Source organism: Talpa occidentalis, unplaced genomic scaffold (genome assembly GCF_014898055.3).
Source record: "Talpa occidentalis isolate TD23 unplaced genomic scaffold, MPIMG_talOcc4v2.1 talOcc4.14, whole genome shotgun sequence".
Taxonomy (NCBI): Eukaryota; Metazoa; Chordata; class Mammalia; order Eulipotyphla; family Talpidae; genus Talpa; species Talpa occidentalis.
In genome coordinates, this window is record NW_023601433.1 from 68,599,829 (window position 1) to 68,612,682 (window position 12,854).

Genomic DNA, 12,854 nt, shown 5'->3' on the forward strand with positions numbered 1-12,854 from the left:
CATCATGAGAATCAAGGCTGGGAAATGGAAAATGGGTGATGGCGTTGCAGATTTGCTTGTACTCCGAACACTCAGGCATCTCTGCTCACATTCTACCTCCCTCTAAGATCTAGCCTTGCACTCAGTTGTGGAGGTTTCACGCTTATTAAAAAAAAAAAAAAAAAAAAAAAGACACAAGGATCAGAAGCATGTGAGAAAGCAGGAGAACATTCTACCAGAGGGGAAACATTGGGAATGTTTCCAAGGCTGGCAAAGACTAAGGAAAGGTGAGAGGCAAGGGGCATGAGGAAATCTCCAATTACTCCCCAAAACACTTTCAAATGACTGCAATAAGGCCACAAATGCTGCCTTTTAAGGATTCTTTCCTGTGATTGATGTTATTACCTTGCAGGGACACTAATGAAATGCCAGAAAGAGATGGAGATGTGGTTGCTATGTGCTGCTCACACCTTAGTGGGGGCAGATGTTCTCCTTTATGGCCTCTCACTGAGATCAATGGCCTAAAGTAATCAGCTTTTAAAGAGGGCAAAAAGGATAATTTTGCCCTGGGCATTATTTGAGGACACAGGTCTCGGTGGGGCATCTATGTGGTCATCATGAGGCCCCTTCGTGCTGGGAGCTGGGAGTGAAGCAGGACTATCAAAGGAGATGCAAAAAGGCACATTGAAATGCACTGACCCTGGGATTGCTTGAGATTGAGCCTCTAACATCCCATGGATTTGCTGGCACACACGTCTCTAAACCAGGGTAAGCCACAGGGGTATTACACCCCTGGGATTTTGTGAATATATTCAACCTCCCAGGTTGAATTCTGCCCCTTCTCCTGGTCAGAATGACTTCCGTCTCACTTACCTCAATGTGGTTCCTCTTATGAAAGCCTCTTTTCCTCTTCTTGTGCTGACTGTGCCCCTATACCACAGCCATGGCCCTAACTGCTCTGGGCTACCATTGCCCTCTTACTTCCCAGGGCATGCATTAAGGCATAGCAATTACAGCTCACTCATCTCTGTATCCCAAATAAGTTAACACAGTGACTGAATATAGTTGATGCAGAAGTATGTTTCTTCAAGGGAAAAATAAATAAACTAAAACCTAAAACCTGATGTTTACATTTTCTCAGTATATTTGCATTACTTATAACTGTGTATATAATGATGTAAAACAGCACAGCTGAGCTTTAAACTTACTACTTAGAAAGGTGACATGACATGAACCCCAGTCTCCGCCTACTGTGTGGCTCGATCTATTTCACTCCTACCCCAATTTAATTAAACTCCCATGACAGCTTTGTCTAGCTTGTTTTGTGGTTATTTGGTCTTTTCTAGGTACAAGCAGGATCTCTGTGTGTTTTCTTTAGCCTGAAACAGTTTAAAGCAAACTATTAGGCAAGACCCACAATCTTAAACACAAATGACTCAGACTTAGGCTCCAAGTTCAAAGACAGGGTCAGGTCACAGCTAGTTCTCCAGATGGTCCAAATATGCTCTTTGTTGTTATTATTATTTGTTTAAGATTATCACCTAAACAAGGTCACAACATTGAAAAGGAACTTATGGGGCCTTAATTTAAGAAATATAGATCCAGAAAAACAGAGGGCTATGGACTCAGATAGGGCCTCACTAGGAATATCAAATTGCTGGGCGTGGAAACAGCCCCTTGGCAAAGGTAGAGCCAGAGTCTCAGGCAGACACAGCAGAAGAGAGACAGGAGAGACTGGCCTGTGTCAACACCCTCAGTAGAGCCCTGTGGCCAGCTCTGCCCCTTCACAGGCTTCTCTCGTGGGCCATGCTGTCTAAATGGACCACTTTCCTAGGCTCACCCCACTCTCCCCTTTGTAGACATGAGTATTAGCAACTAGCCTAATCTCATGTGCCTTCAAAAGTTGTGAAAATAGTTAGATGGAGGTAGGCTGCATCTTCTAATGTCAATGGGGAAAATTCAGTGTTTGCTGATATTTTATGCATATTTATCCACTATAAACCCAGGAGATTGGCTAGGGTGGGCAATGCCAAGAATAACAACTCCTACCTGATTAATAGGCTTCCACATCTCACTGGCAAGGTACGCTCATTCATCCCACCAAGACCTACCGAGTACCTACTATTGCTAAATTACTCACTGAATAACTACTACTATGGGCCTGGCGTTGTGGATGTGCTTTTATGTGTTAACTCATTTAATCCTTACAATAGCCCAGTGAGGTAGTATTATCATCATTTCTTTTTGCATATGAAGAAATGGCAACACTGAGGGATTAAGTAACATGCCCAAATAGCTGGCCAGTTGTAGAGCCAGACTCAATCCAGGCACGCAGTCTCCAGAGTCTGCATGTATGAGCTGTAGGCTACCCAGCTCCTCTGGCTGTATGCCTGGGGATGGCAGGGGGAGATGGGGTGCAAAAATGTGCCAAAAATAGACTCAAACCTCTAGTGGTATCCATACTGAGAGTGGAGGCAAAACCTGATACATCATGGGATACATAGGATGTAACTCATGCATTTTCTGGAATACTACACACATGAAAACTGTACTCCCAGATTTTGGGGCAGCTCTCCCAAAGTATTGAAGTTTCTTGACTATTATCAGGTACTTACCTGCTTGAACCAGGCATGGTCTGGCATAAGCTTTTCAAGCTGATTAAACCAGCTAAGAAGAGGTTTTGCTCTAGACAGGATTTTAGGGACCTATGATAATGGTCCATTGATAACCCCAACATCTTCAGAACTATAACATGAAGGAAAGCTGATCAAGGAATACAGTCAGAACACAAAGGTATTTTAAGAAATGTAGAAAGTATTACCTGATCCGTGAGTTTCCAGGACTGAATGGGGCTCAAGAGAAACCAAAACTGTGATGCAGCATCATGCCATCATTAAACCTGTCAGTAAATATACAGGGGAATTGTGATGAAATCTGCTCAAATAAAAAATGGAAGCTACAAAGCTAGAAATCCAGGGAAGACAAACAGACCAAAATGTTAGCGGTCATCACCTGTAGGTTGTGGGACTGTGGACAATGCAGAAAATATGGTGGTTTTAATGAGTTTCAGTAATTTAAAATCTCTTTTATATTGTCATATCCTTCAAAATTTTGTTTGGTATTGGTTTCATGCAGGGAATAACATTTTATCCAGGGCCAAACCATGTAAACTGTATGGGGACTTGGTCAATTACAATTACTGGTTCTATTTGCTGATTTTTGAAGATGTCATAAACCTTTATCCAGGCTCCCTGGAGGGTTCTTCCAGGGCGTATGTGAAGAAATCATAAATTCTAAAATTTCTCTTTTAAAAACTCAAGTTGATTAACTTTTAAAAAGTTCCTGTATATGTGTTCATATATTTAAAAAAATCAAAAGGTCCAAGAGTATAATGAAAAATATCTATTATCTACTCAGTTCCTTTCTCAGTACAACCAATGTCATCAGTTTCTTGGGTATCCATCTAGAGATATTTAATTCCTGCCTGCATAAATAAATGTGCTTTCCTCTCTTCTTAAATGTAAATGAGGCCATATTAGCCACTCTTGCTTCTTTCGCTTAATGAAGTATCTTGGAGACCATTTCATATCCCAAAATCAAAGGCATCCTTTTTTACGACTGCTGATTATTCCATTATGTGGTTGTGCCATAATTCACTGAAGACTGGACTGATAGACATGAAGCCAGAAAACACATTGCAAAGAAACAAATAGAAAAGAGTCCAAAGTTCCTGTTTCTATTAAATTCACCCCCCAGCTCCGCCCACTGCTCAGCAAGGAGACCAAGATGCAGAAGTCTAGTAATGATGACTTATGGTGTTTACATTACTGAAGTTCAAACACCTTTCAGAAAAACAAATCTGAAGGACAAAGCTCACAGGCTTTGCTATTCAACAAACAAACCTTGGTGTGATTAAAAAAAACCCCACTTATTTGGACAATTATATCAGGATTTAGGTTATTTGTTCCTCAAAAGATTAATGTTTAACAACTGAATGTAAGAGCAGGAGGCTGGGTGCTCAGCTTTTGGATTTCTCTGTCTCATTGCAGCCACGTGCCTTCTGCCCTCACTCCCAAGTGGGACATGGTCCAACCTCTTTTTTACTGTCCCTCTAGGAGACTTGTTTAGCCTTTCTGAATCTGTTTCCACTTGCCAATAATAAGAAATACCTACTCAGTTTCTCTCATAGTATTGTGTTAGCAGCAAAGGAGAAGATCCATGTAGAAATCATATCATACCAGTTACATGAAGTGTAGAGACAATGAGGAGGCAGAACAATGTTAAGTAACACACAGGAGACATAGAATCAGCCAAAGCTGGTTGAGCTCTGACTCCTCTTACTGCCTTGGATTTAAAGTAGAGACTCCTTTTCCCACTCAGGTTAAAGTAAGGGGCAGGACTGGTGGCACAAGGGGTTAAGACGCAACTTATGAAGCAGGAAGCAGCCTCTGCAGCATGAGTTTGATCCCTGGCCAGGGAGCTACCCACATGGCGCAGCAGACCTCTCCTAACTCGCCCGCTGCTTGATCTGCCTGTTCTGCTCCCCACTCTGTCTCTGGTGAATCCTCTCACCCCCTGCACTTCTGGCTTGTACCCCAGTTCTTGTGTGCATAAATAAATAAATCTTTTTAAAAAATAAAGGGTATATAGTTAAGCTTGCAGAATTATAACAGCAAATGATAAACAAGTCAGAAAGTCCTGCAAAATGCTCATCTCCATCTCTTCTAGCATGAGTATTATTCCTTCCAGCTACTGTAGTAGGTTATGGGTAAGACCTTCAAGCCCAACCAAGTGCAGTGGAAAGAAGAGGAGGAGAACACAGGAACTGGAGCTCATCACGGCATGAGAAGAAACGGAAGGTGTTAGCTGAAGACAAAGTGAAGGAATCATGTGGAGGACCAGAGGCAGGCAGGGTGATGCCAGGAAGGTCCTAATAGCTGTGCCAAGGTCAGGATCACCCAGGCCAGTCATTTCCAGGATGGCATAAAGTGTCACATCACTGGAGTGGGCCTTCTGAATGGGAGAAGCAGCCATAATCGATATAGTGTGATTGGGGATCAGAAAAATTCCCATGACCCATATTTAATCTCCTGTGCTTTGTCTTAACACCGGGCATTGCTCCATTCATGGATTGCTTCCTCAGGGCAGTGGGGGTTTCTGTAGAATATAGGGCGGAGCCAGGACTCTGGAGAGTCATGAATGGAGGCCAGGAAGGGAGTCATAAGTAATTTGGACCTGGATTGACCGCACTGCACATCAACACAAAGACACCGTGTATGAAAGGGCAGGAGCGGGGCTGAGGGCAGTTGCTCTCAGCAGTCTGTGGAACCAGCTCTGGGCTGAGGGGAGTTGGGACTGACCGCAACCTGCCTTGGGGCCTACAGGAAGTTACTCAACCTCTCTGGGTCTCAGGAGCCCTTCAGCATTGACCTGCATTCAATTTTTCAAATCTTTTTCTGGGACTGTAGAGGGAAGGGGTGGGTTGATTAAAGCAGTCAAACAGGGAGGAGACAGGTTTCACAGATTGGGAGTGAAGGGAAGTGGCACAGAAAGGAGGAAAGGACACAAGAGCAAACCAGTCACCTGACATCACGTCTGTGTTTATGAAATGGGAAGGGGGAGGATTTGGGTCCTGAGGAATTAGCATGGACCCATTTTCAATTTGGGGCACAGACCATGAGTCACATCCATAAGTACTTGCCTGCAAGTGTGGGATCTGTGGAGACAAGAGAGTGACACCCCTATGGTTTCGACTCCTACAGGGAGGATGGGGGTGGGAAGGGAAGAAGAGAGGCACCAAGGCTTCCTCAATGCTCCATGGTCCTCCCCAGAAGTTCTCCTGGGACAGAGAACTGGGAAGATGCATAAGACCTGAAGAAGTGTGGGCGTCTACCCAGCCCAGGACAACGGGGAGTGGGGGGGGCACAGAGTCCCTATTGAAAGATGCAGAAAAAGTCTTGCCTCCTGACCCAGGATTTGATATTAAAAATAACCAAATGCCCCTTCATTACTACCCAGAGGATGGAATGTTATTCTCCAATGAGGCCTGGGCTCTTGATAAGGTCACAGGACAGTTCTCCTGAGGACAGGAGTAGAGAGGATTGAAGCTTGGGGAGGAGCTCTGTCCCTCTCTTCACGAAGTACCTGGAACTTTCGATTTTGTTTTCTTCCACATTCCTGCTGTGCACAGGGGACTCCATCTCCCCCATATGAAAGGGCCTGAAATGCAGACTGGGTCTCAGTCCCCGCCAGGTCCTCATCCAACCTGCTGCTCCCAGAAGCAGGAGCAGCTGTCCATTGTTGTGACCTCCAGTGACCTAGAGAAAATGTCCTTTATTAGCAGTGAAAGTCTTTTCTTCTTTTAAAAGAATCATCATGTCTTATTTAAGGACAGGCTGTGTGTGTGCGCGTGCGTGCCTGCCTGTGTGTGTCCATGTGCATATGTCCGTGTGTCCAGTCCAGCACCCCAGTATCTGCTTCTGTAGGCCCAACCCTCCCTTCCCAGAGGATCAGTCTAAAGATAGCCAGTAATTCCCTTAGGGAAAAAGTGGTGGGGACTGGAGAGCGAGGGCTGGGGCTTGCGTCTGGAACAGAAGAACATCTCCTCCTCCAGGCTCATTCAGGTAGCACCAGAGGAGAGTGAGCTTTGACCCCAGCAGTGAACTTCCCTTTCGCTCTCCTGGAAGCCCAAGGTAACTTCTGTACTCTTTCAAGCACATGTAAGATGATTTTCTGTGGAGACTGTTAAAATCACACTGTATAAAAAGATACCCATACATACTCTCACCAAGGTCACCAGCACCTGCCCCCACAACTACCCATAACATAAACATCCTTCCTCAAACACCTCCTAGATCTCTCAGAGAAGCCATTCAGTCTCTTGAAGAGAAACTGTGTAGACTAGAACCCAGTCTCTCCTTCATTGGACGCTGAACTACATTTTGGTTAAGGCTTTGAAGTCCGGATCACTTGCTACTCCTGCAAGTCCTCAGGCATGTTCCCACTTGGTTTTAGTCTAACCAAGTGAGGGAAGGGGAGAAGAGGCTTTTAAAGGTAAAAAGAATTGGGTTCAGGGGGCCACTAGATGGCTAGATCCATGGTCTTTTCCTCACCTTACCTCCCCAACAGCTTCTCCCCCACAGAGGAGAGAAAGCTAAATCTAAATGCAGGATACTGCAGGGCTGGCTCTCACGAGGGGAACCTGTCCACATGTGCAACTTAAGGGTAACCACCTCACTATGAAGGCACCTGAGCTAAGATGCCAGCAACGAAAGAACTTGGTGAAAAGCAGTACGTCCAGGGATTAATTTGTCCTGGGTTCTTGACAGCTCACAGGGCAACCTCCTGTCTCCTCATCTTACATATCTTTGGCCTTTAACTTTTTGGTCTCAGAGATCAATAAAATACAGTGTAGTTTTAACACCAAGAAATGTGCTTAAGTGAGTTTCTTAAGAGGTATGGACTTGGATTTTGAGAAGGGTCTCGACACCCACCAGAAGCCTCTGAAAAGCGAAGCAGCTGTCCTAGGAGGACGATGGACTCCCGTCAGCTGAGAGAACGCAACCCGGGCCACCTCTTCCATTTCTTCACTCTCCAGTGAAAGCTGGAAACTTGGCTTTTAACAGGAATTGTCCGGAACTTGAAGTGTCTCTTTGTTACTCTTAAATTGCGAAGTTCGTGTTGTATCGCCAGAGCACTTACGTCGTATGTTTGCTTACCAAAAAAAAAAAAAAGACAAAAAAAGGTGGCGCAAAGGGGGAAAAAAGTGTTCAGGGATGGTCCCAGGGGCCAGCCAGAAAGGTGAGAGGTTCAGGCTTTGGAAACGGCCGCCACTCTGCCCTTTAACTTCCCTGCCCCTCCCTGCGCACTGCTCTGGAGCAGACATTCAAGACTCCCTTTTGTATCAGGTTTTATTGCTCAGGACGCTTGGGGTCACGATTTGCTCAGTAGAAACGTTCCCCACTGCTCTGCTCTCCGAGGTAGCCCCTCCAGTGTCCCCATTTCGTTCTCCTGGCGAGAAGGGGAGCAGAGGCTAAGGAGGGCCGCGCAGTGGGTCCGGGAGCGGCGTTCCGCAGGAGCCGAGCGCCTGGAAGGAACCCCCCAGAGCTGGGCCGCGTCGCCTTCCAACCCCACCCCACGCTGCAAACTCTGCAGGAGTCTTGGAAAGGTCGGGCGATGGGACCGGAGTTCCCCAGGCGCCCAGGCCCGAGGCCGGCGCGCGCCCCGCCTGCGGGGGTGAGAGGCAGCCCCCTGAGCGCAGACGGCCTGGGACTGCCCAGGCTTCGGGCAGTTTCTGCGCGGACCCCAGAGGAGGGCAACTCCGTCCACCACTCACGCCAGAGGTCTGGGCTCAGGCGCACGCCCCTAGGACTGCGTGTGGCTGCGCCAAGAAGCCGGGTGAGGCTACCCCAGGACTTCGGGGCCCGGGGGACCACAGGCCGCGAGTGGCCCGAGCTGGTGCCGGCAGGTACTCGCCGGACAAGCTCGCGGGGAGGAGCCGGAGGAGTCCGGAACCCGACGGGCCCCGCCTCTCCTTCGCCGCAGGCGCCCCCGAAGCGGGACGGCCTCCCCGGCCCCGGCGCGCCCGCCGGCCTCCCGCCCCCGCCCCCGGCACCCCGCTCCCTGTGATTGGCTGGCGCCGCGGGTCCCTGGCACGCGCCTGTGGATGTAGTTATAAGAATCCTCGCGTGCCGGCCCTCAGCTCCAGCGCGTCCGCCGCGGCCCTCCCCAGCGCAGCGCCGGCGCCGGCCCGAGCGCAGCGGCCACGGGCACTCCAGGGAGGCGCGGGGGCGGGAAGCCGGCGGGCGGTCCGCCTTCGCTGCCTCCCGCGCGGGACCCGGGAAGGAGGGGGCTGCCGGCCCCGCAAAATCTGCAGCACCCCACGCAGAGTCACCGCAGGCGGCCGGTCCCCAGGGCGCCGAGGCGCAGGGCATGGAAGCGGTGCTGCTAGAGCACTTCCCCGGGGGGCTGGACGCCTTCCCGTCGCCCTACTTCGACGAGGAGGACTTCTTCACCGACCAGTCCTCTCGGGACCCTCTGGAGGACGGCGATGAGCTGCTGGTGGACGAGCAGGCCCAGGTGGAGTTCCTCAGCCACCAGCTGCACGAGTACTGCTACCGCGACGGGGCGTGCCTGCTGCTGCAGCCCGCGCCCTCGGCGGCCCCGCACGGCTTCGCCCCAGCGCCCTCGGGGGGTCCGGGCGAGTCGGAGGACGGCGCTGGCGGCTACTGCTGTGAGGCCGGGGCGACCCCCGGGGGCTTTCCCTTCTCGCCCCACTCGCCGCCCGCCTGCCTGGCCTACCAGTGCGCGGGGGCGGCGGTGCTGTCCCCCGGGGCGCGGCTGCGCGGGCTGAGCGGGGCTGCGGCTGCGGCCGCGCGCCGGCGGCGCCGTGTGCGCTCCGAGGCGGAGCTGCAGCAGCTGCGGCAGGCGGCCAACGTGCGCGAGCGGCGGCGCATGCAGTCCATCAACGACGCCTTCGAGGGGCTGCGCTCGCACATCCCCACGCTGCCCTACGAGAAGCGCCTCTCCAAGGTGGACACGCTGCGCCTGGCCATCGGCTACATCAACTTCCTCAGCGAGCTGGTGCAGGCTGACCTGCCTCTGCGCGGCGGCGCGGGCGGCGGCGGGGGGCCGGGCGGCGGCGGGCGCCTGGGCGGGGACAGTCCCGGCAGCCAGACCCAGAAGGTCATCATCTGCCATCGGGGCACCCGTAAGTGGGTCCGCATTGCCGCTCAGGGCCACGGGGACGGGCGCGGGAAGGGCCCGCGGGGGCTGGGTGAACGGACCCGCGAGCCGACTGAGGGACGGACAGATGGTCGCTGGGCACCGGCCACCGCGCGCGCGCCCTGGCTTTTCTGTTTTCTTCTACCACTTGGACCGCGCCTCGCAGGGGCGCGAGTCCCCAGCAGACTTGCAGTTGGGGGCATTCCGGGGAGGGGGTGCTGGGGCCTGCGGGGTGGAAGAAGAGGGTCATGCCAATGTAACCCGACGCCTGTTCCGTCGAGGCACCCACGAGGGTGTCCGCAGGGCCCCGCTGGCGGTAGAGCTGGACATTCACAGTCTGTTTTCTCTTCTCACTTCCTCAGGGTCCCCCTCCCCCAGCGACCCGGATTATGGCCTCCCTCCCCTCGCGGGACACTCTCTCTCTTGGACTGATGAAAAACAACTCAAAGAACAAAATATTATCCGAACAGCCAAAGTGTGGACCCCAGAGGACCCCAGAAAACTCAACAGCAAATCTTTCAACAACATAGAAAACGAACCGCCCTTGGAATTGGTGTCCTGAAAAGCTCCCCCGCTGGCCCGAGGATCTGATAATGTCTGTGCATATTGTACATGTAAATATCTATAACGTAAATGTAATTTAAGAATCACATTTTTCTAATGGCAATCAACTGTTATTTATCTATTTATTGTCTTGTTGAGGTAATGAAATAGAGGAGCTCTTTTTAAATATATAATTTATATAATTTATCCTGATTTTCTAAAAATATGCAATAGTCTGTGATTTCCCCCAGCACCTTTGGCAGAACTCTGCAATGTTGGAAGACCCGTAGCCAGAAAACTTCATGTTAATTTATTACAAGATATGGTTTATTTCTAAGCGATGTTAATAAATGCTATTTACACCGTTTCTGAAAGTTGCTCGTGTAATACGCGTTAGAGAGTAGCTGTATTTAAAAAGAATTAACTTACTTCGTAAAAAAAGCAACCCAACTACCTAGTTAGAAATCACATTTTAGTTAGATTTAACTGAAAAAGTGTGGGATAGGAGATTAATCCTCAGAGCACCCTTCATTCAACTCATCAGCCTTAAATGGTAACCTTTGCCTCTATCCTTATCCCATCCTTCAAAGACGCAGTGAAGCAAATGAGTCATGGAGTGTTTATTATTCCCATTTTTCAGAGAGGAAAACTAAGGCTCTAGGAGCTGTTTCACTCACCCCGCTCATGACAGTGTAAAGCGAACGTGCTGGGTGTGGGTGACAACGCGGGGTGGGGCTGGGGGGTTAGTTTCCAGGCTGGCCAGAAGGGGCCTTGTTGCTTCTACTGACTGGGTAGAAAAGGGGTGCTCTTGAGCGGCCCTGCCACCCGGCTTTTCTGAGTTACGACGTCAGAGTCACGGAACTCCGCGTTCCTTTCAAAGGACCTGGGTCAGGTAACCAAGCAGAGGCCAGGAAACCCCTCAGGTGCCTCCCAACAAATCCCAGAGTCTTTCAGGTGAAGGTGAAGAGCAGCCCATCCGCCCGGCCCTCCCGCGTCACTTCTGCAACTGGGTTATTTTAAAACCGAACCGTTTTGCCTCCAACAGTCTCTCGTCCTGCTTGGCACGCTGCGTGGGGAAAAGGCTCGGCTCGGCCGAGGAGCAGGGCCGCCCCCTAGCGAAGGGGACATGGGCGAGGACGCAGCCGGGTCCCCTCCGGAAGGCCCTGGAAGCCCGGCTCGGGCGGTATCCGGTGCTCGACTTGCCCTCCGGGCGCCCCCAGCTGTGCAGCCGAGCCCCGACGCGCCGCAGCTGGTTGCGGGGCCCGTGGCGCGCGCGGACGCTGACCCGGCGGGAGGGCGGCGCGGGGCGGAGCCGCACGGGAGCCGCACACACCTGGGGGCGGATCCGCCGCGCCCACGGTGTCCCCGCCAGGTTCTGCACCGCGGCTGGGCGGCAGCCTGATCAGCCGCGGGACAAGCATGACTCTCCCCTGGTACCCATGGCCCTGGCGCAGGACAATATGTCTGCAGCATGCTAATTGCTTTAACCTACTTTCAGACCCACCGAGGGGTTCCCCGCGCGCTGCGGGTGCCATGGACGTCGTCCAACAGCAATTAAAGCGAGGCCGACCCCGCAGCGCGTCCTGGCCAGACGCGCGGAGACTCCAGGTCGTGAAGCCTCCCGGAGGCCCTTGACCATGGACCCTTCATCCTTCGCAGCCTCTCCCGGCACTCGCCCTAAAAGATGGAGATTTCACAGTGGAGGCAGAATTTGGGGACGAGAGAAGATAATTCGATTTTGTCCTGTATTAGGGCCTCATTAAACGCGAAAGTCGCCTTTGCACAACCGCTTCTATCAGGCATGTAATCTCATTACACTCATTAGAAAGTCAAATGTTAGTCAGACTTCAACTTAATGATAAGTTATGGAAATACTGCACCGTTTTCTTCGGCTGTGTAGACCTGTGCGTTTCCACTGGATGGGGTCATGTGGCACTTCGCAGTTAAAACACTACAATCATTGTGATGTGGCACCTTTTATTTTTCGTGCCACTTTTTCTGTGTGATTCAATGCCTCAACACATCCTTTAGTGCAGTGCAGATGAAGCGGAAGAGCCGGGGTGAGCCTGTAAAACACCAGGGTCTATCTTGTCACTCTTCTGTCCCGACTTGGCAAGTCCCTTTACACACAACCTTCAAAGAGACTGACAGCTTCTTTTTATTTACTCATAATCCATTCATTCTAGTGTAGCAATTCTTTCTTAAAAAATGCGGCAGGAAAAGCAGAACAAACATATCATTTCAGAGTCTCCTTGGCGTCAGAGGCCGGAGCTGCGTTCTGTGAAGGAGTGTCTCCCCTTGTGGCAGTGCCAGGCTGGAGAGCCTCTGGCCTGGGGCATCCCTGGCCAGCAAATGCAGCCTGGCACTGGAAGGAGCAGTGTGGGGCAGCTTGAGTGATGGGTATTCAGCGGTTCTTCTAAGTTGAGGCTTTTCTTCCAATTAAAAAAAAAGGTTTATGAAAATAATTGAGCTAGCCAAACTCATGGATGGCTATGGGGGACCCTTTGCCCAGCTCATCTGAATACCCACCAGCCCTTGCGCTGAACCCAGCCAGGGACCTAAGAGGTAGGTGGGGGGTGATGGAGGGGGTGGAGTTTAAAGGCCTAGCA

General features: G+C 51.0%; 1 protein-coding gene across 1 annotated transcript; it reads left to right on the forward strand.

Moving 5' to 3' along the window:
- Positions 1 to 8,682: 8,682 nt before the first annotated feature.
- Positions 8,683 to 10,612, forward strand: PTF1A (pancreas associated transcription factor 1a). The gene is made up of 2 exons (XM_037511499.2): positions 8,683 to 9,688; positions 10,065 to 10,612. The coding sequence occupies exons 1-2, from the start codon at positions 8,911 to 8,913 to the stop codon at positions 10,262 to 10,264; spliced, it is 978 nt and encodes a 325-aa protein (XP_037367396.1). The 5' UTR covers positions 8,683 to 8,910; the 3' UTR covers positions 10,265 to 10,612.
- Positions 10,613 to 12,854: the final 2,242 nt, after the last annotated feature.

What these genes read in the sequence shown, in the direction of transcription:
- PTF1A (XM_037511499.2), top strand. Translation starts at nt 8,911, where the DNA reads ATGGAAGCGGTGCTGCTAGAGCACTTCCCCGGGGGGCTGGACGCCTTC. An exon ending in CATCTGCCATCGGGGCACCC is followed by an intron (nt 9,689 to 10,064) that starts GTAAGTGGGTCC and finishes TCACTTCCTCAG; the next exon opens with GGTCCCCCTCCCCCAGCGAC.